The sequence below is a fragment of the Manacus candei genome, unplaced genomic scaffold (genome assembly GCF_025592945.1).
Source record: "Manacus candei isolate 608988 ecotype Guabito, Panama unplaced genomic scaffold, ASM2559294v1 h1tg000106l, whole genome shotgun sequence".
Taxonomy (NCBI): Eukaryota; Metazoa; Chordata; class Aves; order Passeriformes; family Pipridae; genus Manacus; species Manacus candei.
The window spans coordinates 18,314-42,417 of record NW_026138154.1 but is presented as its reverse complement, the minus strand read 5'-3'; the positions used below and the strand labels follow the sequence as shown (position 1 = coordinate 42,417).

The 24,104-nt window shown below is 67.6% G+C and overlaps 3 protein-coding genes across 4 annotated transcripts; 2 read left to right on the top strand and 1 right to left on the bottom strand.

Annotated features, from left to right (window-relative positions):
* Window positions 1-86: 86 nt before the first annotated feature.
* Window positions 87-3,939, bottom strand: BABAM1 (BRISC and BRCA1 A complex member 1). Of its 2 annotated transcripts, none has more exons than XM_051769255.1 (9): window positions 3,917-3,939; window positions 2,960-3,267; window positions 2,558-2,616; window positions 2,361-2,481; window positions 2,197-2,275; window positions 1,823-1,847; window positions 1,439-1,568; window positions 973-1,059; window positions 87-385 (listed from the first exon to the last, which is right to left on the bottom strand). In XM_051769255.1, exons 2-9 carry the CDS (start codon window positions 3,233-3,235, stop codon window positions 185-187), a joined length of 978 nt encoding a protein of 325 aa, XP_051625215.1. In that variant the 5' UTR covers window positions 3,236-3,267; window positions 3,917-3,939; the 3' UTR covers window positions 87-184. The 2 variants fall into 2 exon arrangements, with proteins under 2 accessions (XP_051625215.1, XP_051625214.1); XM_051769254.1 differs by having other exon boundaries at window positions 3,877-3,931.
* Window positions 3,940-5,200: 1,261 nt separating this feature from the next.
* Window positions 5,201-9,551, top strand: USHBP1 (USH1 protein network component harmonin binding protein 1; the record flags this gene model as incomplete). The annotated part of the gene is given in 14 exon segments (XM_051769257.1): window positions 5,201-5,607; window positions 5,695-5,786; window positions 5,869-5,996; window positions 6,069-6,149; window positions 6,151-6,288; window positions 6,358-6,683; window positions 6,775-6,915; window positions 7,004-7,083; window positions 7,539-7,674; window positions 7,760-8,000; window positions 8,089-8,280; window positions 8,356-8,447; window positions 8,604-8,726; window positions 9,343-9,551. Coding segments are annotated over 14 exon segments (2,349 nt in total), but the record flags the coding sequence as incomplete, so codon positions are not given.
* A 5,291-nt stretch (window positions 9,552-14,842) lies between these two features.
* On the top strand, window positions 14,843-23,802 carry NR2F6 (nuclear receptor subfamily 2 group F member 6). Its single transcript, XM_051769242.1, has 4 exons — window positions 14,843-15,320; window positions 19,578-19,672; window positions 21,039-21,563; window positions 22,349-23,802. The coding sequence occupies exons 1-4, from the start codon at window positions 15,076-15,078 to the stop codon at window positions 22,621-22,623; spliced, it is 1,140 nt and encodes a 379-aa protein (XP_051625202.1). The 5' UTR covers window positions 14,843-15,075; the 3' UTR covers window positions 22,624-23,802.
* The last annotated feature ends 302 nt before the right edge of the window (window positions 23,803-24,104 follow it).

Here is a 24,104-nt window from a genome sequence, read left to right as displayed (position 1 = left end):
CACACAGGGCCGGGAGGGGTGACCCCGGTCCCCCAATCCCCACCCCGAGCCCAGACCCCGCAGCAGCAGCACCACGACACCACCAGTCAGGCCAACACCTCTCTTTCCCCGTCCCAACAAAAACCCCGCGGGAGCCGCCGCGACCCCCCCTCCCCGGCCACCCCCACCCCCCCACCGGGGGGGCTCAGACGGTGGCCTCGACCTCGGGGGGCTCGTCCTCCTCGAGCAGCCCGTAGGCCGCGTGGCTCTGGAAGGGGCGCTGCAGGGGGTGTGCCAGCAGCTTGGCCATGCAGTTGTGCAGCTCCACCGCCGGCCCCGTCAGCGGCACCTCGTACTTGTAGTTGGTGCCCTTGGTGTCCAGGCTGCTGAAGAAGCCGTACATCTCCTGGGGAGGGCACGGCAGGGGCTGCGAGGGCGGGCAGGGGGTGGCCCTGCCACGGGGAGACCTTGGCGGTTTCCCCTCCAAGAAGGGTCAGGGAACCCTGCTGGGATCCCCCCGGGAATGGGCTTGTTCCTGAGTTTTATCCTACTTTTTACAGGGTAGTCTCCCTCTGAAGCACCACCAGGCCTGGGGGTGGCCTGAAAGAGCCCCCTCAAACCCCTCCCCAGGCCCAAGGATTGGCCCCAAAGAGCCCCCTCAAACCCCTCCCCAGGCCCAGGGACCGGCCCCAAAGAGCCCCCTCAAACCCCTCCCCAGGCCTCAAAGAGCTCCCTCAGGAATTCAGGGTCATTCTTCCCTCCCTGCCTCCTCGTTTTTCAGCATTACCAGCCCCACACTTGTCAGGATTACCAGCCCCAAGGAAAGGGTGGGGGGTAGGCTGGGCCCCCCCTTCCCCAGTGTGACCCAGTTCTGGCTGGCACCTTTCTGACATGGAGAATTCCTTACTCAGGGCGAGGGAGCAATCCCTCCCAAGAGCACAGAGCTCCTGCTGAGCCCAGGGTCTCCCAGGAAATCCCCCCTGCCCGCTGTACCTTCCAGCTCGTCTCCTCCTCCTTCTCCTCCAGGCCGTTGTGGATGTAAACCACGTCGAAGAAGAAGTAGGGGCACTGCAGCATCTTCTGCAAGGGAACCAGGGAGCTTTTCCAGGGACAACCCTGGAGCCACCGAGGTCCCCAGAGGGGCCACTCAGAGGGGGCACTCAGAGAATCAACGAGGTTGGAAAAGACAAGTGCTCCAGTGCCTTCCCCAACCTCGCTGCCCTTCTTTGGACACTCTCCAGCCCCTCAGTGTCCTTCCTGAACCGAGGGGCCAGAACTGGGCACAGCACTCGAGGGGTGGCCTCGCCAGTGCCCAGTCCAGGGGCAGATCCACTGCCCTGCTCCTGCTGCCACACTGTTCCTGACCCAGGCCAGGATGCCACCGGCCTTCCTGGCCCATGTTCAGCCTCCTGTCACTCCCCAGCCCCTCCCTGTCCCCAGGTGGTGCCGCAGGACTCACCTTCATGTGCTCGGACATGGAGAACTGGGGCTGGCACCCGGGGCGCCCGAACACCAGGATGGTCCGGACCACGTAGGGCGGGGGGATGGTCTGCACGTTCTCTGTCACCGGCAGCTCGATCTTCTGCTGGCTGTGCCAGGGGAGGGGGAGGTGGGTCAGGGACCCCCACGGCACCCCCAGCTCAGGGGCCGTCCCAGGGGAGCAGCGCCCACCCCCAGGAGCCCTTCGGGTTAAAGGCTCGGGGTGTAAAGGGGGAAATCTGCAGCCAGGTGGGAGCTCTGAGCCCCTCACCCAGCACCCCCAGACTGCCCCAGCACCCACTGACCCCCACACACACCCCCCTGAGCCCCTCCCACACCCCTGAGCCCCCCCAGACGTACTCACATCAGGTTGAAGAGTCCTTCCAGATCTGCACCCCAGTTAAGGACCAAGCTTGGCACAGGGACCCCCCCTGCCCACCCCCGGGCACATCCCAACCCCAGGCTGGCACCAGGACACCCAGGCAGCCCCCTCAGAGGGAGGTGATGTCACTGGGCACTGGAAATGGGGAGAAAACATCACTAAATGTGGGTCTGGTGGGTGGGGAGGGTCTGGTGTTACCCCTCTGCCTTGGGGGGCCCCAACAGCTCCATCTGACCCCCTCCAGCCTCCAGACGCTCGGGATGCCAGGGAGGAGCCCCAAGGGTCCCTGCAGATGCTCAAAGGACCCTGTTTGCACCCAAGGGACCCCCGTCCCAGCCCCACAGGCGGGCAGATACTGAAGGACTTGCAGACGACGGTCTCCAGGTCGTAGAGGCAGCTGCAAACCTCGCGGGGGTCCGAGGTGAACCCCGAGAGCTGAGAGGAGCCGGGTGAGGGGTGCACGGAGCTGTGCCCGTCCCCAGCCCCGTCCCTGTCCCCGTCCCTGTCCCCCCCCTCTCACCCACGTGGCGTCGTTGTTCACCACCACCAGCGCGAACTCGTGGCACTTGTCGATCTTGTGCTTGGTCCTCACGAACATCTCGATCATCTTCTGGGAGATGTTCAGCGCGTTGGTCTTGGACCTGCCACGAGGGGAGAGGGGCTCAGCGGGGCCCAGCAGCCCCCCCCGGGGCCCCCGGAGCAGCCCCCACCACTCACCCGTTGAAGGACTCCAGTTTGGGCACTGCCATCTCCTCGGCCAGGTCCAGGCAGATGATCTGCAGGAGAGGGAGACACAACTGAGCCCCCCCGCCCAGCCCCTCACCCCGGGGTCAGGGCTGACCCCTGCTCAGCCCTCCTGCATCCCCCCGTATCCCCACACCCACCTGATGCATCCCTTCAGCATCTGCCCTGGTAATTCCTCAGTGGAATGCTGGGGGGATCCCCAGCATCCTCCCTGTTAACTCCCCAGTATCCCCCCAGTATCCCTCCAGCATCTTCCCAGTATCCCCACAACATCCTCAGCATCCCCCAAAATCCTCTGATAACTCCCCACTATCCCCCCAACACCCTCCCTGACAACTCCCCAGCACCCCCAGCACCCCCCCGGCAGCCACTCACCACCTTCTCGGGGCAGTTCACGCGGGGGGTCTTCACCTGCACCTCGGTGGGGGCGGCGGGGCCGGGCCAGGCGGTGCCGTCGGGGCCGGCGGTGCCCTGCGGGCTGTGGTCGGCGCTGGCGGCCTCGCCCTCGCCCTCGCTGCGGTTGCCCACGCTGGCCTGGGCGCTCAGCGCCCGGTCCTCGGCGCCCTCGGGGTTCGAGCGGGTCCGGGGCCGCGGCTCGGGCGCCTTCTCCTCATCCTCCTCGGCCGCGCTGCCCGGCTCCGACGTGTCCATCCCCGCGGGGATCCGACGGCGATCACGGGGGGCTGGGGAAGGGGGGGGTCACGGTGCGGCTGGGACCCCGCAACGCCCCGGCCCCCGGTCCTGGGCACCCCCTGCCCACGCCCCCCCTGCCCCACGGATCCCCTGCCCCACGCAGTCCTGTCTCCGTGTTCCCTCTGCCCACGCACCCCCTGCCCCCCAAACGCCCCCCACTCTGTGCACCCCCTGCCCACGCACCCCCCAACCCCGCGGACCCCCTGCCCCGGCACCACCCCACGCCCCCTGCCCCACGCACGCCCCATCCCGTGCCCCTCTGCCCACCCACCCCCTGCCCCGCACACCCCTCGCCCCGTGTAACCCCTTCCCCGCGCACCCCCAGCTCCGCGCCCCCCGCCCCACGCACCCCTTATCCACGCACCCCCCGCCCCACGCACCCCTTATCCACGGACCCCCCGCCCCACGCACCCCTTATCCACGGACCCCCCACCCCACGCACCCCTTATCCACGCACCCCCTGCCCCACGCACCCCCCTTCCGTGTGCTCCCTCCCCACGCCCCCCCCGCTCTGAGAACCCCCTGCCCACGCCCCCCCCGCCCATGTACCCCCCCCGTCGTGGCCCCTCGCCCCCCCGGTGCCCCCCCTGCCCCCGCACCGTCGCTCCCGCGCCCCCCGCGCCCCCTCCCCGCGCTCACGCGCTCCGGCCCCGCCCCGCCCCGGCGGAAGCGGCGCCGCGCGGGGGCTGCCGGGAGTTGTAGTTCCGAGGGGTCCGAAGGGCACCGGGGGGGCCCAGGGACGGGACCCCCGCGACCCCCCGCACCGCCCCGACCCCCTGAACCTCAAATACCCACGTGCACCCCCCTGCACCCCAGACAGCCGTGTGCGCCCCGCTCCACGAATGACCATGAGCACCCACGCACACCCCAAAATCCATCTGCACCCCCCTCGACTGCCCCCTGCACCCCAAAGATCCACGTGCACTCCTCTGCACCCCAAATATCCTGTGCATCCCCGTCAACTGCCTCCCGCGCCCCGAATATCCATGTGCACCCCACTGCACCCCTCTGCGCCACTCCCTGCGCCCCAAATGTCCCTGTGCACGCCTATGCACCCCAAATATCCATTTATACCCCCACGAGCCACGCCCTGCACCCCAAAGCCTCATGCACGCCCTCCTGCACCCCCACACCCTCCCTCTGCACCCCAAATCCCCATCCTCCCCCCCTGCACCCCAAACACCCCCACAGCCCCTCTTTGCACCCCAAAACTACCCTCCACCCCTCCCACTGCCCACAACACCTCTGGCCTGGCTCCCTCTTGGCCCTACACCCCCAGCCCCCCCCCAGTGCCTCCCAGCACCCCAAATTCTCCTGCACACCCCCAAAGTTTCAGGGTGCACCCCCCCAAATTCCAGGGATGCTCCAGGGCATGAAGCTGGGAGCATCCTCCTGCCTGGGAGCACACGGGGGACCGGGAGGGGCTGGTGGGGGGCAGAGTGGGGAGGGGGCAGTGTTGGGGGGCAGAGCACCCCGAAACAGCTCTGCCCTCACCCCCGCACGGGGCAGCGCGGGGGTTAAGTGGAGGAGGCCGCAGGGAAGAGGAAATCTCGGCAGGAACAAGGACAGGGGAAGGCCAAGGGCAGCGGCCGGAGGCGCAGCCGGAACGTGCCGGAAGGTGTCGGAGCCTTGGCCGTGGGATCGGGACGTGCTGGAACCCCAGGGTGGAACTGGGACGTACTGGGAGCACCGGTGTGGAACTGGGACGTGGCGGAGCCCCAGGGTGGGACTGGGACGTACCAGGACCCTGGGCGTGGAATCACAACGTGCTGAGACCCTCAGAGGGGAACTGGGACGTACTGGGACCCCCAGTGTGGAACTGGGACGCACTGGGAGCACCAACAGGACACAGGGCAGGAAGTGCCCGGGATGGAGAAGGCAAGTGGGCTGTGGGGTGTGCTGGGCACTTCCCGGGGCTGATCCCACACGGCCGGGGGGCTCCTCGTGCCGCCCTCGGGCACCCCCCGGGCACAGGCCTGGTGCCGGGCTCTGGGGTGGAATTCCAGGCCCGGAGACCAACGGGCTGGTGGCCAAAACTCATCTCCATCCCAGGAAAGCCCGGTGGGTGCCACCCCCTCCGGCCCCAGTGCTGGCGGGGGGACGGACACACCCCCCTGGTCCCTGCGGCCCCCCCAGCTCCCACCCGGCGAGGAGGAGGATGAAGGAGGGGATGAGGGTGATGAGGAAGAGGAGGATGAGGCTGGCGATGAGGAGGACGTGGCGGGTGACGCCGAGGACATCCTGCGCTACGAGGAGCGCATCGCCGGGCTCCTGGCCACCGTGGCCCGGCTGCACCGGCGGGCAGAGCGGCTCCAGCGCCGCCCCGGCAGGTACCGGCACCGGCATTGGCACAGGGAGGGCACTGAGGGCTGCCACCACATGGCCCCCCTCCATCTCTGCCCTTCATTGTCTCGCAGGGAGGGCGAGGAGGGCTGGGAGGGCACCGCCAGCCCCCCCTCTGCCAGCCCCACGCCGCGGCACCTCGACGGCACCGGCACCGGGCAGGAAGGTGAGTGCCCAGTGCCGTGTGCGCTGTGCCACCTCACCCCACGCCGTGCCACCCCTGACCCCTCTGTGCCCCCCGCCCCCAGCCCACAGCCCCGACCTCTTCGCCGACCTCCAGCACGCCGTGAGCTCCCTGGAACGCGCCGTCTTCTCCCGGCACCGGCGGCCGCCGGCACAGCCCCTGCCCAGCGAGGAGTGGGCGCGAGCGGCCAAGGTGGGGCTCGCCGGCACCCCCGGCCCCGATGCCGAGGGGGTGGGCACCCACTGACCGGCTCTGCACCCCCAGAGCCTGGAGGAGCTGAGCCGGGCTCCGGGCTGGGCCGGGCGGGTGACCCGGCGGTGCCCGGCGGGTGGCGGCGGGCCAGGAGGTGCCGGCGGAGGTGGCGGCGGCGCTGGCGAGGAACGCGGCGCTCCGGGCGGCCGTGGGGCGCCGGGACGAGGAGCTGGGACAGGCCACGGCCACGCTGCGGGCGCTGCGGGGGGAGCGGGACCGCCTGCAGGGCAAGGTGGGTGCGGGGGCACCACGCGGGGGGCACCGGGTGCGACCCCAGGGCTCAGCCCAGTGCCCGGCACAGGTGAGGGACCTGCGGGATGCTCTGTCCAGCCTGGAGGAGCTGGGGGGCTCTGGAAGTGACGCCCCCGGGGTCAGCAGCCCCCTGAGGCTGCACCAGGTGAGTGGGGGGGTCAGGACATGGCGGGGGGCGGGTTGGTGGGTGGGATCCTGCCCCGGTGCTGGGCTCTGCCTGTTCCCTCCGCAGGATCTGCCCCACGGGGTGCAGCCCCTCAGGATCCAGCCCCACAGGGTGCAGCCCCTCAGTTCTCAGCCCCACAGCCCCCTGTCCCCCCAGCCCTCGGCGGGTGCCAGCCGGGAGCAGGAGGAGCGGCTGCAGCAGCTGCAGGGGTGAGACCCCCCATCCCCGGGGCTGCCGGGCCCTCCCCGGTGGGGCAGCCGAGGTCTGGCACGGCCTGACCGCAGTGCTGGCCGTGCCCAGGTGCCTGGGGCGGCTGCAGGAGGTGAACCGGGAGCTGGCGGCCGCGCTGCAGGAGTGCAAGAGCGAGGCAGAAAGGCTGAGCATGGAGCTGGGGCAGCACGAGTCCCACAGCACCGCCCTGCGCCTGGCCCTGCGCTGCAGGTGGGACGGGAGGGCACGGGATGGGAGGGGGTGGCACCAGCATGGGGGGCAGGATGGGGACAGCCACACTGAGCCCCTCGTCCCGCAGCGAGCGCTGCGGGGGCGCTTATGCCGCCCTCCTGGACCTGCTGCAGGCAAAGGTGGGACGGGAGGACGGTGCCCGTGGGGGTGAGTGACAGCTCGGGGGGCTCCGGGGTGTTGGGGGTGCTGGGGGGTGCTGGGGAGGTGTCGGGGAGGATGATGGGGGGATATGGGGTGTGCCGGGAAAGACACTGAGGGGATACTGGGAGTGCCAGAGGGGATGCTGGGAGGATGTTAAGGGGATACTGGGGAGTTATCGGGAGGGATGCTGGGAGGATACTGGTGCTGCTGGGGAGGATACTGGGGAGTTACCAGGACGATGCTGGTGGTCCTGGGGAGGATTCTGAGGGGACACTGGGGAGTGACCAGCGAGGAGGCTGAAGGGATGCACGAGGCGTGTGTGGGGATTTGGGACGATGCAGGAGGGCTGGGTGGGAACACTGCTCCAAGGAGGGGCCCTGGAGGGGTGCGGGGAGGATGCTGGGGAGGGAGGATGCCCTGCAGAGGGGCACCTGCCCGCACACTGCCTGTCCCGTGCCCAGGAGCCGCGGGCGAGCCGAGCCCAGGGCACGCACAGGGGTCCAGCCCCACGGCCACGGAGGGGCCGCAGCTCCCGGGCCCAGCGGAGCCGGACGGGCGGGAGGAGAGCGGGGCCAGCAGCCCCCCCGGGGCACAGAGGTACCCGGAGGAGGGCGGGGGGCACGGTGTTCGGCCGTCCCCGGGGTACCCCCGTGCCCACCCCAGGCACATCCCTACCCCACAGCACTGCGGCGCCCCGGGGGATGGAGGAGGGGGCCCTGCGGGAGCACATCCGCCGGCTCCGTGCCGAGCAGGCGGCCGTGGAGGGGTCCCTGCTGGACGCCCCGGCCCCCCCCGGGGTGACCCAGCACGGCCAGGACGCCCGGGCCCGGGCCGAGAGGGCACTGCGGGACGCCAGGGCGCTGCTGCCGGGCTGGAGGCGGCCCGAGAAGGCGGAGCTGCTGCAGGACCTGGCCATGCTCAAGGTGAGGGATTTGGGGTTGAGGGGCCCGACGCCCGGATCCCTCCACGTGGGAGTGGAGCCAGAGGGCGGTGACGCCGCTGCCGTGCCAGGAGGCCATGGCTGAGCTGAGGACGCGGCTGCAGCTGGTGGAGAGGGAGAAGAGGGGCCTGGAGGTGCTGCTGGCCGGGCAGGGCCCGCGGGAGGCTGCCCTGCGCCTCGTGCTCCAGCACCTGCAGTGGGAGCGGGAGGGGGGCACCCGCCACCCCCCCAGCAGCTCCAGCAGCTCCAGCAGCAGCGAGGGGGTAAGGATGGCTCGGAGCCCCCTCCCCGGGGCTGGGGGTCTCCCCAGGGATGGGACCCACACCCGATCTCTGCAGGATGCCCAGATTGGCCGGGGCGGAGCGGCGGCTCCGCGGAACCCTCCGGACCCGGAGAGGATGAGGGAAGAGCTGCTCCGCACCTCGGCCAGGTGAGAGACCTCGACGGTGTGAGCGGTGCCGGGATGGCCACTGTGAGGGGCTGGGCGTGGGGCCACGCTGGGAATCGCGCTGGGAACTGTGCCGGGGTGGGCACTGCGTGGGCACCAGGCTCGGTGCAGGACCGGCTGCCACGCGCGTGTCCCCAGGGCGGAGGAGCTGCGTGCCCGGGCACAGGAGCTGGTGCTGTCCCTGGAGCAGGGCAGTGCTGCCAGCCGAGCGCAGCAGGCACAGAGTGTCACCGTCACCACGGATCTGTTCCAGGCGCACAGGTGGGCAGGGGGCACCCACATCTCTGCTGGGTGGGCGTGGGGTGCAGCATCTCCTGGGTGCCCTGTGTCCCTTGGGTGCCCCGGATTCCCTGAGTCCCCTTGGCCCTCTGGATCCCCTGGGTGTCTTCTGTCCCCTCAGTCCCTTGTGTCCCCTATGGCCCCTGGATCCCCTTGGTCTCCTGGGTGCCCTGTGTTCCCTCCATCCCTTTGTCCTCTGGGTGCCCTGTGTCCCCTGGATACCCTGGGTGTCCTGGATCCCCCGTGTCCCTTGGGTCCCCTGAATCCCCTGGATCTTCTCAATCCCCCGGATACCCTGTGTCCCCTGGATCCCCTGAGTGCCCTGGGTCCCCTGTGTCACATGTGTCCCCTGGTTCCCCTCGGTCCCCATGATCCCTGGTTGTCCTAAATCCCCTGGGTCCCCACATCCCCCATATCCCCCATATACCCCATGCCCCCCCGTGTCCTTCACATGCCCGGTGTCTCCTCTGTCCCCCATATCTCCTGTGTCCCCTGCATGCCCGGTGTCCCCTCTGTCCCCCATATCTCCCCTGTCCCCCCTGTCCCCCGTGTCCCCCGCGTGCCGGGTGCCCGGGCGGGTGCTGAGCGTGCCCCTCAGCGCCCTGGCCCTGGCGTACCGCGGTGCCCGGCGCAAGCAGGCAGCCCAGGCGCGGCGCCTGGAGGCGCAGGCAGGAGCCCTGCGCAGGCAACATTCCCGGCGGGAGCAGGCGCTGGCCCGCAGGCTGCACTCCCTGGAGCGGGGCCCGGCCGGCAGCGAGACCTGCATCTAGAGACCCCCCCCCGGGAGCCCCCTCCCCGCTGTACCCCCTCCCCGCTGTAATAAAGGGTGGACGCTCGTGGTTTGGCGTTGGGGGGGTTTTGAGCTCGGACGGGGCTCAGCTGGGGGACCCCCGGCTCGGCTCGTCCCAGGGGGGCCGGGAACAAAGGGCGTCCCCCCCGCGCCCCCCCCCGCTGTCTCCCGGCGCAGATGAAGCCATTTGGTTGTCCCTGGCGCGGGATCAAAGGTGACGGCAGTGGCCGTGGCGCGGGGCCCATCCATATTCAGGAGGAAGAGGAGCGCTGACCCCGCGCCGGGGGCAGCCCGGCCCTGCACGGGGGGCTCCGGGAGCGGGCTGGGCCGGGGGGCTGCCGAGGGGACTGGGGGGGGGTTCAGCCCACCATCCTGAGCCCCCCATCCCCACACGAGGGAGCACAGGGATGGTGGGAGCACAGGGATGGTGGGAGCACAGGGATGGTGGGAGCAGGGCTGAGCGTGGGGCTTGGGGGGGGGATGAGTGGGGACAGGGCAGGGCTTGGATGGGCCGAGGGGTGGAGGGAAACTGAGGCACGGAGCTGGAATGGGCTCCAGTGAGGCCTGGATCGCCCTGGAGAGATCCTGCAGCGGAGTTCAAGGCTCCGTGGATCAACATCTGGAGCTGTGGTGATGGAGAGCGCTGGGAGAGGGATGCAGGGATTCGGGGATGCAGGGACACAGCGGTGCAATTATGCAGGGATGCAGAGCTGTGGGGATGCAGGGATGCAGGGGATGTAGGGATTCAGGGGATGTAGAGATTCAGGGATGCAGGGGATGTAGGGATTCAGGGATGCAGGGGATGTAGGGATTCAGGGGATGTAGAGATTCAGGGATGCAGGGGATGTAGGGATTCAGGGATGCAGGGGATGTAGGGATTCAGGGAGGTAGGGATTCGGGGTTGCAGAGCTGTGGGGATGCAGGGATTCAGGGATGCAGGGATATGGGGATGCAGGGGTGTGGGGATGCAATGAGGGAGGGATTTAGGGATTCAGGGCTGCAGGGACTCAGGGAGCAGGGATGCAGCTCATCCCCCTGAGCTGCCTGTGCCCTCCACCCCCGCCACGTCTCCAGTCTCTGAAATGGGGTCACCTCGTGTCCCCAGAGGCAGCAGGGCTGGATCAAAGGACACCTTCCCCAGGGAGCTGCCCCGGCACAAAATGGGAGCAGCAGAGCCCTGATTGGTGCCCAGCACAGGGGGTGGGTGCCCAGACACGGATACTGGAGCTGGGGGCTGCCTGTGCCCCCCGCTCCCAGTGCCTGCCTGTGCCCCCCGCTCCCAGTGCCTGCCTGTGCCCCCCGCTCCCAGTGCCTGCCTGTGCCCCCCGCTCCCAGTCCCTGCCTGTGCCCCCCGCTCCCAATCCCTGCCTGTGCCCCCACTCCCAGTCCCTGCCTGCCCTGGGCACGGCCCCGGGGGGGTCTGTGGCTGGTGGGGGGGTCCCGTGGGCTGGGCCGGTGGTGTGGAGGGGCTGACCCGCAGGTTGAAGGTCAGGGCTCCGCGCTCAGACCCCTTTTCAGATTCAAATGGGCTCCCGGGGGCTTTGTGCGGGGTCAGGCTCCACCGAGAGCCGCATGAAAGGCCGGGGCAGCCGGGGCGGCCTCGACCCTGGGTGCCGGCAGGAGGGGGAGGGCAGGTGGGACCTGCCACCGCCCCCACCCCGCCCAGAGGGTCCCCCCCGCCACGTCCTGCTGACCCTGGGGCCAGGCCGGGGCTCCACATGCCCGCTGATGTTCTGTCCCACTCCCTGCCTCAGTTTCCCCTCTGTGGAGCAGGAGGGGGTTCAGGTCACCCCCAGCCTCTGGGGGCAAATCCATGGCATTGGGGGGGTGCAACCACCTCTCCATGGGGTGACATGGGGGGCATGGGGGGTGAGAGCCCCTGTGTGCAGTGATCCCCACCCAAGGTTTGCACCCTCACGGGAGTGGGAGCAGAGCAGGGCCTGAACAAGGGCTGAAAATCAGGGAATTGACCCCAAATCCCCATGTGGGGCTATGCTGGGGCTCGGGGGGGGACAGACAGAGGGACAGGGTGGTATCTATCCAAGCCCCCGGGAAGCACCACCGCTGGCAGCTCCCACATGGGCCTGGGAGAGGGAATGGGCACCCCACAGCCTAGAGCGGGGACAACTGGCACGAGGGGTTTTGGGGCCGAGCTGGTGCTGGTGTTGGCATCCGGCTCCGCAGTGCTGCTGGTTCCCACCCCTCCATCAGGGATGGCACCAGAATCTCTGGTGCTGCTGGTTCCCACCCCTCCATCAGGGATGGCACCAGAATCTCTGGTGCTGCTGGTTCCCACCCCTCCATCAGGGACAGCACCAGGCTCCCCGGTGCTGCTGGTTCCCACCTCTCCATCAGGGATGGCACCAGGCTCCCCGGTGCTGCTGGTTCCCACCTCTCCATCAGGGATGGCACCAGGCTCCCCGGTGCTGCTGGTTCCCACCTCTCCATCAGGGATGGCACCAGGCTCCCCGGTGCTGCTGGTTCCCACCCCTCCATCAGGGATGGCACCAGAATCTCCGGTGCTGCTGGTTCCCACCTCTCCCTCGGTGCTGGCACTCAGCTCTCCAGTGCCAATGGCACCCGGCTCTCCATCTGCACAGCCGCAAACCCAGCCCTGCCCGCACATTTTGGCAAGAACTCCTCTGCCATCCCCCTGCCCACGGGGTCACCGCTGCCCCCCGTGCCCACGCCGGAGCCGGGTCCAACCCCCGTGACTCCGGAAACCTCGGCGAGGCCTCCGCCGGTGCCGGACCCTTCCCGGGGGCGCCGGGGCGGCACGAAACGCGCCGGCGGCTCCCGGGGGCCCTTTTGTGCGGCGGAGGCAGCGGAGCAGTGCGAGGAAGGAGGAATTCCTCCGGAGATCAAACGCCTTCGCCAACTGGACACCGACGTCAAAACAAACCGGCTCCCAGCGCGGGGCCGGGAGCCGCGCGGGGGACAAGATCCAATTTCCTCCTTTGTTCCTGGATTATTATTTTTTGCAGGGGGCGAGGAGGGGGCGGGGGAGCGGCAGGGAAAGGGCCATAAATCACGGCCTGACAGAAGAGAAAGGAGAAGCGGGGCTGGCTGCAGGTGGGGGTGACCCCCCTGCCCGCCCTCGGACCCCCCCCCAGCCCGGCCCCGTTCCCAGCTGGCTCTGCCGGGTGTTATTCCGTGGCCACGGCAGCCCTGGGGCATCGGGGCCTTTCGGGGCACCATATCAGTGGGTACCCGGTGAGCAGAGACCCCTAAAGCCAGGAGAAACAGGGGGGGTTGTTTTGTTTATGGCCGTGTCACACACACACCCCCCCGCTGCACCCCAGCTCCAGGCTCAGGGCCTTGCTTTGCCCTTCCCTTAACCTCAGCCCTGGCACGTGGGTTGGGAATGCCAAGGACACCGGCAGGAAGGTCCTGGCAGCGCTGGTTCCAGGCGGTGTGGGCATTCCCAGCCACGCCACACGGCACCGGCATCCTCACCGTGAGGTGGAGCGCCCCGTGGGGACGCCGGGGGGTCAGGGGTGCGAGGGGGCACCCGGTCCACCCCACCCCATCCCCGCGCCCTGCCCGCCGGACTTTGCCCCTGGAAGTCAAGGCGAGCGGGTGCCGGGATTCACCGGGGCCGCCGTGGCATGGCCGGGAGGGGAGTTTGGCCCCGGGTGAAAGGCGGCGGCAGGGCGGTGGCGGGGGCTGCTCCGGGGTCAGGCACCTTTCCACAGGGTTTATCCCCTGGTTAATGATTTCCAGGGCGGCAGCAGGCGGGCGAGGAGCACCCAGCACCCACCGGCCGCCCCTGGCCGGCTCCTACGGGTCCGACTGGATTAACCACATTGCAGACGGGCTTTATGGGGCCGCGGGAGTCGGGCCCCGGCCACGTCCGGCCCCTTTGCTCCCTCCCAGGGCTGGTGGCTCCCGAGGGACCCCCCGGGATCGCCCCGCAGCCCCACGCGAGCCACGGCCTCGGTAATTAAAGATCCCGCTGGGGCTGTCGGCGAGAGGAGGGGATTGACGGTGCCGACGGCTTGGCCACGGGCCAGGAGTAGTGGGGAATTGCTTCCCAGCCAGGAGTAGTGGGGAATTGCTTCCCAGCCAGGAGTAGGGGGGAATTGCTTCCCAGCCAGGAGTAGGGGGGAATTGCTTCCCAGCTTCCCAGCATCCCGGCGGCCCCCGACGGCATCACACTGTGCCGCGACGCCGCAGCCCAGGTGGCCCTACATGCCGGGCTCTTGGTGCCACGCTGGAATCCCAGTAGGATGTGGAGCTCCCAGTGCCACGCTGGGCTCCCAGTAGGATGTGGAGCTCCCAGTGCCACGCTGGGCTCCCAGTAGGATGTGGAGCTCCCAGTGCCACGCTGGGCTCCTGGTCCAGTGTGGGGCTCCCAGAGCGATGCCGGACTCCCAGTTCTGTGCTGGGATCCCGGTGCCACACCGGGCTCCCGTGACAGTGCCAGGCTCCCAGTACAACACCAGGCTCCCAGTTTGATGCTGGGATCCTGGTGCCATGCTGGGCTCCCGTTCCAATGCCAGCCTCCCACCACAATTCCGGGCTCTCGGTGCAGCGGGAGGTGCCGAGCTCTCTCGGTGCCGGCCGAGGGCTCCGGTCCCCAAAATGCAGCGGGGGACCGGGAGGGGCCACATCCCGCCACCTCCGGTGGCCAAACCTCCCGCTCCATCACCACGGCCCCGCACCGGGGCCGTGCCCGGCTCTGCCAGCGCCGGTACCGCCGGTACCACGGGCCGGGGCGCCGGTGACCGCCCCGCCCGGGGCTGCGGGGCCCCGCGGGGTGCGGGGGGCGGCGGGGGCGGCCCGGTGCGGCGGCGGGGCCGGGACCGGGGCAGGACCCGGGAGCGGAAGGGGAGGAGGACGGGGAGGAGCATCCAGGGCGGCCACCGCGGCAGCGGCTGAACTTTGCTCTTTCACGGGAGGCGGGGAGAGCCCCGGGGCTCGGCGGAGCCGGTCCCGCCGCACCCGCACCCGCACCGGGACCGGGCTGCGTGCGGCGGCGGGGCCCGGGGGGGCGAGGGCGGGCCGGGGCAGCGCCGCCCCCTCCCTCCTCCTCCTCTCCTCGCCTCCTCCTCTCCTCCTCCTCCTTCCAGCCGGTGCCGCGGAGCGGAGGAGCCACCGGGGGCGGGAGCGGCCCCCGCATGCGGCCGGTCCCCGCGGGGGGATGCGCCGCGCCCCGCGCCCGCCGCCGCAAAGTTTCCGCGGGGCCCCCCCGTTAACCGGGGCGGGGAGGAGGAGGGGGAGGAATCGCTGGGAAAAACGAATCCCTGGGCGAAAGGGATCCCGGCGATAGGGGAGGGCTAAACGGGGAGGGAGGGGGCGGGGGGGTGGGTTAGAAAACAACAAGCCAAAACAACAAAAAAAAAAAAAAGGCCAAAAAAAAAAAAAAAATAACCACCGTGAAAATCCCAAACCGGCCGCCGCTCGGCCGAAAAAAAAAAAAAAAAAAAAACAAAAAACTTGCCGAACTCGTTTGCGGGAGGCAGCACCGGGGCGGCTCCGCTCGATGCGGCGGCGGGGCCGGCGCTGAGCCCCGCGGCCGGTGCCGAGCCCCGCGGAGCCATGGCCATGGTGGCCGGCGGATGGGGAGAGCCCAACGGCGGCGGCGGCGGCGGGGAGGAGGCGGCGTCCCCCGCGGGCGGCGGCAGCGACGCGGAGCACGGCGAGGAGGAGCGGGCCGGGGCCGCCGTGGACTGCGTGGTGTGCGGGGACAAGTCCAGCGGGAAGCACTACGGGGTCTTCACCTGCGAGGGCTGCAAGAGCTTCTTCAAGCGCAGCATCCGCAGGAACCTCAGCTACACCTGCAGGTACCGGGGGGGTGGGGGGGTCTTGGGGGGCGCCTGGGGGGGGGGGGGATCCCCACCACCACCACCCCCCCTTCCTGGGGTGGGGCAGCGGCGCGGTGGCGGGTCGGAGGGTGGTCCCCGGTGGCAGCGGTGCGGGTCACTGGTGTGGCTCTGCAGTGGCCTCTGCGCTGGCCCTGCTGTGGCTGCGTGGTGGCCTCGCTGCAGCAGGAACGGGGGCACCGGTGTGGCCGGACGGGGGGCCCCGGTACCGGGTAGGGGGCCCTCCGGCACGATCGGTGGCCCACGGTGCAGCACAGGGTGCCCGGCACGGCTCGGGGGTCCCCGGAGCAGCACAGAGGTTCCCCCTCGGCACGGCCCTGGCGTCTCCCGGCAGAGCTCAGGCGTCTCCTGGTGCAGCACGAGGGTCCTCCCAGGAAAGCACAGATGGCCCCCCCGGTACAGCACAGTGTAGCACGAGGGTCTCTGGTGTAGCACAGGGATCCCCTCCAGTACGGCACAGTGTCCCCCAGTATGGCAGAGGGATCCACCAGAGCAGCACAGGGGTCCCTTCCAGTACAGACAGGGATCCCCCAGTACAGCACAGAGATCCCCCCCAGTACATCTCAGTGTCCCCCCAGTACAGCACTGGGATCCCTCCATGCCCTGCACCCCACCCCGGCAGCCCCCCGGCCCCCGGGATGCGTGTGCCGTGTTCCCTGTTCCCGGGGCCCTCGGGCACAGCCGGTGTCCGGATCCTCGTCATCCTCACCCGCCGCTGCTCCGGCATTAATTGTGCCCGTGAGTCACTCCGGTCACGGCCGCTGCCCCCGCGCAGCGCGGCAGGACCGAGCCGGCCGGAGGGGCCGGGAGCCCGGGCACGGACCCGCTGGGGGGCCGGGAATAGGGACCCGCTGGGATGCCCGGGTGAGGGGCTGCCTCCTCTGCCAGCCCCCCGAGCGCTGCCGTGGATCCAGGCCCACCAGCAGGACCGGGATATTGGTGACCCCTGGCAAGTTGGGAGCTGCCAATAACTCCGGAGTTTCTCGGGCTCGGAACAAGGATGGGGCTTGGCTGGTGCTTGGAGGGGAGACCCCCCATGTCAGGCTGCTCCCAGAGAGGGAAATACCTCCATAGGGGCTGGATCCGAGCGCTTCCAGCGGCGTTTTCCAAACCAGTGGGAGCGCTGCAAGGATGGCACTGACACCCCATCCGTGGGCATCCCTCATCCGTGGGGCACCCCATCTCCACACCCCGCTCTCTGCATGCCCAGGGAAGGGGCCGGATGCTTCGAGGGAAGGGAAGGGAATTGTCTGGGAGCCGCTTGGCTCCCGTTTGGGCGGCCTAGATTCGTCCTCCCCCGTGCGCGGCGGCTCCGCTCCCGGCAGCTCCCGGCAGCTCCCGGCTCCGGTCCCGGCTGACGTCAGCCAGGCAGCTCGTGGCCGTGCCGTGGGGCCCCCCGGGCCGGCAGCGTGGGGCAGGGGCCGCTTCCCGTGTCCCCACGGCCCCGAGCGTGTCCCGTCTCCCTCCCCGTGGCCGCGGCGCGTGCGGAGGCGTCGCCCCGGCCCTGCCTCAGTTTCCCCTCCGGAGCGGCGGGATCCGCTCGGCTCGGGATTAATGATTGGAAGATGGGGAATACAGATGGCTTTTGAGAAATTCCAGCTTCCTGGAACAAAGGGGAGGCCGGAGCGGCTCCCTGGGAGACGGACGGACGCTGCATCCCAGATCGCCGGGGTGACGGGGCTCGGATCCCCCGGGATTTTATCCCGCCCTCGTCCCCGGGGTCTGGGCTCCCACTTGTGATGTTTGGGGTTTGGTTTGTGTTTTTTTTTTTTCCCTCTTTTTGTGCTGGGAAGTGATTTGGAGCAACAGGGGAACTGTTGGTTTTCCAAGTGGGGAGTGAAGTGTCGGAGGGGCCGGGAACAAAGCTCCCCCGGCAGCCCCGGCATCCGCTTTGTTCCGGAGTCAAAAGCGGCACCGGGCCCCGATGGCGCTAATTTGAATATTAAAAGTGAGTTGGATTCAGTTTAGTTCTTGCACTAAATAATTACCCGCTCTAATTACATAATTAGCACAGTCGACGCCTTTTGTAGCCTCGAAGTTTCCCAGGTCGCTGCTGCCTTTTCCATTGGAAAACTCGTTAGGAGCTGCTGAGGTGGTTTTGGGGAGGTTTTCCCGGCGCCCCGAGGGCGCGGTGAGGGGCAGCCAGGTGGGTTTCTGCACTGGGAGGGAGCCAGGACGGTTTTTAGGGGGGTTTCCCAGTGGAAATCCCTGCCTGTCTCGCCCCTGGAGTCGTGTGGGAATCGGGGAGATTCGTGTCAGGGTTCCAGCCGGGGGGGTTTGTCCTTTGGAAAGGAGCCGAGGTGATTTTGGGGGGTTTTCCTGGTGCCCCGAGCCCGCAGTGAGGGGCAGCCAGGCCAGTTTGTCCACTGAAAACCTTGTTAGGGGCTGCTGGCAGGAGCTGAGATGATTTTTGGGTGTTTTTCCCGGTGCCTCGAGGCCGTGGTGAGGGGCAGCCAGGTGGATTTGTCCGTTGGAAAGGACCTGAGATGATTTTTGGGGGGGTTTTCCTCATTCCCCAAGGCCGCAGTGAGGGTCAACCAGATGAGTTTATTCACTTCAAGGGAGCTGAGATGATTTTGGGGGGGGTTTTCTCATACCCCAAGGCCGTGGTGAGGGTCAACCAGGCGAGTTTATTCATTTGAAGGGAGCCCAAATTATTTTGGGGGGGCTTTTCCTGGCGCCCTGAGGCCGAGGTGAGGGTCGGACAGGCAGTTTTGTCCACTGGAAAGGACCTAAGATGATTTTTGGGGCCTTTCCCGGTGCCCCAAGGCCGTGGGGATGGTCAGCCGGGTGGTTTTGTCCCTTGGAAAGGACCTGAAATGATTCTGGGGAGGGTTTTCCCGGTGCCTCGAGGTCATGGTGAGGGTCAACCGACCGACTTTATTCATTTGAAGGCAGCCAACATTATTTTTGGGGGGGGGTTTTCCCAGTGCCCCGAGGCCACGACGAGGGTCAGCCGGGCAGGTTTTCCCTCTGGAAAGGGACTGGGATGATTCCTGGCAGGGTTTTCCAGGCGCCCCGAGGCCGTGGTGATTCATTCACTTGGAGGGGAGCCAAAATGATTTTGGGGAGGGCTTTTCCCGGTGGCCCCCCCAGGCCTCAGCAGAGGGTCATCCCGGCGGGTTTGTGCTCTGGGAAGGCGCTGAGGTGGCTCCTGGGAGGTTTTCCCGGCGCCCTGGGGCCGGGGAGGGGGGCGGGCGGGCGGCTCCTCCCGGCGCTGGATCCCGGCAGCCGGAGATGAAGTTGTCACCCGCCGCCTTGATTAGTTATCGCTCCTCCGCCGGCACAAGTTTTCATCGGGAGCACGTTCCGGAGCGCAGCGGTGATGTTCGGGATGAATTAATTCCGGTTGGAGCGCCGTGGGAATCCCTGCCTGCCTCGCCTCTGGAGCCGTGTAGGGATTGAGGAGATTCGTGTCAGGATTCCCGGGCAGGGCCGAGCTGGCGATTCCCGGCCCTGCCTCCTGCTTTATCCGCCTTAATTTATCCCAGATTCCCCGCTCCCACCCCTCTCCCCCCCCTCCTCTCTGTTCGCTGCTGGGGTGGGGTGTGAGAATCAGCCCTTGGGATGGGGGCTGGGGGGATTCGGATGCTGATAATAATTCCATTTGGGGATGGAATTATTCCGTTTGGGGATGGAATTATTCCGTTTGGGGATGGAATTATTCCCTGCAGGAGCAGAGCTCAGCAGTTGCTCCGGGGGGTGGCTGCTGTTGCCTGGAATGCCGTGCTCAGGGATGGATCCCTGTGCCGGGGGTGGGCATGACCCCCTTCCAGGCTCCCAGGGGATTTGGGGAGGGGGAACATCCCCCTGTCCCCCTCCTCTGGGGACACGGGGACAGCAGTGCCCGGGGGCTCGTGGGCTCAGCACCGCCCCAGCCCCGTAGGAAATAGTTGGAATTCCTTGAAATTCCTGGCGTGTCTGGTGGGCAGGCAGGGAGCTGCTGACATGGGACACCCTCCCCGGCCCTACATGTCCCCAGGGACTGGAGCCCGGGGGGGTCTTCCCAGCTCCCCAAGAGCCCCGGGCAGTGCTGGCAGCGGGATCTGGAGGAGAATGTAGGAAATGGCTGTTCCCATAGGATTGGAGCGCGGAGGGAAGGGCTGTGACCGAGGCCAGTGGGAAGGGGGTGCTGGAGGAGCTCGGGGAGGGGCTCAGGGACCCCTTGGGGGGGTCACCCCTTCCTGTCCCCTCACCTGCTCCCGATGCTTCCCGCAGATCCAACCGGGACTGCCAGATCGACCAGCACCACCGCAACCAATGCCAGTACTGCCGCCTCAAGAAGTGCTTCCGAGTGGGAATGAGGAAGGAAGGTAACAGGGGCGAGGGGAGAGGGCACTTCCCAGCGTGGCCTGAGAATCCCTGGGATATCCCTGTTTCCAGCAAACCCTCCTACCCCTTTTTTTTGGTGTTTTTTGGTTTTCCCTCCTCTCCTCGCCCTCCCCCCCCCCCCGTGTGTTTGTTTGGAAAAGCTTTGGGCTGACAAGGGTACATGCCTGGAGCAGGGATCACCTGCTGGGATGGGCTCCTGGATCCCAGCAAATCCCACAGCCTGCTTTCCTCCCGCTCCCCCTCACCTGGGGGGGGGTGTGTACGAACCCCAAATGCTTCTGCATCCAGGATGATCCCAAAAAACCTCAGGTTTATCCCCCAAAAATCTCCAACCCCTGGGGCTGGGGCTGTGCCAGGATGGGGATGGAGGTGCTGTGGCTGCTCCGGGGCAGGTGGCATTGACACAGGGAGGAAGAGGGGACGGATGCTGGAAGCAGGACAGTAATTCCCTCTTTTCCAGAGGAGTCGGGATGGCATTATTGCCACTTAGCATGATTTAGAGCTCTCATTTAAGTGCCTCACGAACAGCCCATAAATTAATTACCAGGGATTGAGCAAATACTGGGCACTAATGGGGGTGGGGGGGAGCCGAAAAATGGCTCTTCCTGCCTGCAATTAGGAGCGGGAGCTCCGGGGCAACGGAGCTTCCAGGGGGGAGGTTTTGTGTGGAAATAAATGATTCCTGCCATGCCATGACCCTGGGCAGCGGCTGCAGCCGGCGTGGGGGGGCTGTGGTGCCAGCTGGGCACCCGGCCTGGCGTGGCTGAGGCCGTGGGTGCTGGTGGGAGCTGATGGATCGCCGGGATATTAAATGGACGAGCGTGGCTCGCGCCACCTCCCTCCCCTCGGGCTCCTCAGAGCTGCTCCTCGTCCCTTGGGATGGCAGGAGGTGGCTCTGCTGGGGGTGGTGGGATGCTGGGTGGGCGGTGGGAGCATCCCCGTGGCAGGATATGGCCCTGCTGGGGATGTCAGGATGGTGGGAGCATCCCTGTGGTAGGATATGGGAATACTGGGGATGCTGGGAATGCTGGATGGCTGGCAGGAGCATCCTTGTGGTAGGATATGGTCCTGCTGGGGATGTGAGGATGGTGGGAGCATCCTTGTGGTAGGATATGGGAATGCTGGGGATGTCAGGATGGTGAGAGCATCCTTGTGGCAGGACATGGGGATGCCATGGGGATGTCAGGGTGAATGGTGGGAACATCCCCGTGGCAGGCTGTGGGGGTGCTGGGTGGGCGGTGGGAGCACCCCCATCCTTCCCCCCCCCCTTCCCGTGGGCCCTGGGAACGCCGGGAGCGGGGTGGGATCACCCAGCAGGACCCCCCCACAGCTCCTGTCGCCCCGCAGCCGTGCAGCGGGGCCGGATCCCCCCGAGCCACTCGAGCAGCAGCCCCAACACCATCCCCAGCGGGGAGTACTTCAACGGGCAGCCGGTGTCGGAGCTCATCTCGCAGCTGCTGCGGGCTGAGCCCTACCCGGCCGCCCGCTACGGCTCCCAGTACGCGCAGCAGGGCAGCGTGATGGGCATCGACAACATCTGCGAGCTGGCCGCCCGCCTGCTCTTCAGCACCGTGGAGTGGGCCCGCAACATCCCCTTCTTCCCGGAGCTGCCCGTGTCCGACCAAGTGGCGCTGCTGCGGCTCAGCTGGAGCGAGCTGTTCGTGCTGAACGCGGCGCAGTCGGCGCTGCCGCTCCACATGGCCCCGCTGCTGGCGGCCGCCGGCTTCCACGCCTCGCCCATGTCCGCCGACCGCGTCGTCTCCTTCATGGACCAGATCCGCATCTTCCAGGACCAGGTGGAGAAGCTCAACCGGCTCCAGGTGGACTCGGCCGAGTACAGCTGCCTCAAAGCCATCGCGCTCTTCACGCCCGGTACGGCGGCGGGGCCGGGGGGGGGATTGGGCTGGGCTGGGTGGGAGCGACCAGGGAGGGGGTGTCTGCTGTTTTCCTGGGGGTTTGGGGTGCGGGGAGTGTCTGGAGAGGGCAGAGGGCCCTCCTCACCTGGCGTTGTAGCGTCCCGGCGTGTCCGTCTGGATGCGGGGATGAGCTTCCCGGGGTGATGGGAGTGGGATCTGCAGGAGTGCAAATACCCCCTGGAAAACAGGGAGGTGGGAGCCTCGTCCCTTGGTCCATCCGTGCTCTTCCCATGCCACAGAGGTGGTTTTGGGGTCCAGGGAGCATCCGGGTCCTTGTTCCCTGATACTTTCCCCCTGTGGTTTGTTGCATCCTGGGTTTCTCTGGATACAGGGATGAGCCTCCCCGGGGTGGTGGGAACAGAACAGATCTGTAGGAACACAGATGCCCTCAGGGAAATGGAGGGAGACCTTGGGGAGCCCCATCCCTCGGTCCCTCCGTGCCCACCCCACGCTGCAGCAGCGGCGTTGGGGTCCGGGGAGCACCCGGGGGTGGCAGAGGGTCCTCGTTCCCTGGCGCTTCACCGCCGTGGTTTTGGTCATCCCGGCGTGTCCACGTGGGTGCAGGGACGAGCGTTCCCTGCAGGAATGCGAACACCCCCTGGAAAACCGTGAGGGTTTTCCCTCGTCCTTCCCAGGACTTTCCCAGTCAGTCCTTGCTGGTGGGCGCATCCACAAAGTGGGAATTCGGGGCTGGGGGCTCCCCGGGGGTGTCTCCAACCGGTGCTGCCCGTTGTCTTGCAGACGCCTGCGGGCTGTCGGACCCGGCGCACGTGGAGGGGCTGCAGGAGAAGGCGCAGGTGGCCCTGACGGAGTACGTGCGCTCGCAGTACCCGTCGCAGCCGCAGCGCTTCGGGCGGCTGCTCCTGCGGCTGCCGGCGCTCCGGGCCGTGCCCGCCGCCCTCATCTCCCAGCTCTTCTTCATGAGGCTCGTGGGCAAGACGCCCATCGAGACGCTAATCAGGGACATGCTGCTGTCCGGGAGCACCTTCAACTGGCCCTACGGGACGGGGCAGTAGGGACGGAGCGCGGGGGGGACGTTCGGGATGGCCCCCCGCAGCCGGACGCGGATTCGTCGTTCCCGCGGCGTGTCCCCGGGGTGGAACTGTGCTGGCCCTCGGCCCCGGAGCTCTGTCTGCCACAGGAGGGGGCCCTGCTCCCCGCAGGAGCTGTGGGGTCACGGTGGTGTCCCCAAAAAGCAGCGGGGGGGTGGCGTTGTCCCCCCGAATCCGAAGGTACTCTCCGTGTCGCCGCCGTCGGACACCGGACTGTTCTGGACCCCGTGGAGCTCCCCAGCCCCACCCTGGTGTCCCCCCCTCCCAGGGACTTTGGAGCATCCCCAGGGCTGGTTCCTCTCCCCCCTGTGGAACTCGGAGCCCCCCCGGGGCTGGTCCCTCCCTCTGCCCCTGTGGTGGAGCCCCAGGGAAGGGGGATCCCACCCCCTTCGCTCCTCCAAATCCGGATTTTCAGATGTCGAAGGCTCAGGCAGGAGGTGGTGGGAGGTGGGACCAGCCAGGCTGGGACCCCTGGCTCTGTCCACCCCCCCCCCCGCTGCTCCAATCCTGGGAATCGTGGATAAAAGGGTCCTTTTAGAGCCCCTCTGTGCCCACCAGGCCGGATCCAGCCTCGAGGACTGACGTGCTGAGCTCGGAGCAGCCCCTTTTTGGGGCTGGTCCCACCTCCCACTGAAGCATCTCCGGCATGAGGGGGCACCGGGAGGACCCGGGGACAGAATGGGGGTCGCAGGAGGGGCTGGGGGGGTTTTTTGGGGTGTGAACAGCACCCAGCCCTTTCCCCTGGGCTCATTCCTGCTTCTCCCCCCCTCAGGCCAAACCCAGCACCCCCCACCCTCCCCACAGCGGGGGTGCCAGCAGCCCCCTCCCCACGGTCCTCTGCCTCCCTGGGTTTTTTTTTTAAGCCACGTTTGGGCGAGAAAGGAGATTTTGGGGGACCAAAATCAGGCTGGGAAGGGGTGATGCTGCTGGGGGGGGTTTCCCCAGGGCTGGAGGGGGCACATGGAAGCAGGGGGGGGTGGGCAGAGCCAGCCAGGAGGGATCAGGGGGGTGTCCCCCCCCTCGGTGTGACAGACGGCGTCAGGATTAGCCGGGATTTGGCATTTAGGTTGATTCACTGAAAATATAATCCTTGTTCAATGATACTAAACAAATGAGTTAAGTCAATAAAAGATGTTTCTTACAGCCCCGGGGGTCTGGTGTGAGCAGGGATTTTGGGGGGGGGTGTCTCATCACCTACCCCGGGGGGATGGAGCCAAGTGGGGGGGATGTGATCCCTGCCCCCCCCAAAAAATGGAACCCCTATAAAATACCTAAAATTGGATGTTTTATGGGTAATCTGGGGATTTGGGGGGGGGCTCCTGGGTGATGGTATTTAACATGGGGGGGGAGTGTCCCTTGGGAATAAATCCTGGTGAGGCAGAGCTGGATCAGCAGGAGGGAGGGGAGGAGTCAGCACAGGGGTTGGGATTGGGGCTTTTGGGAGG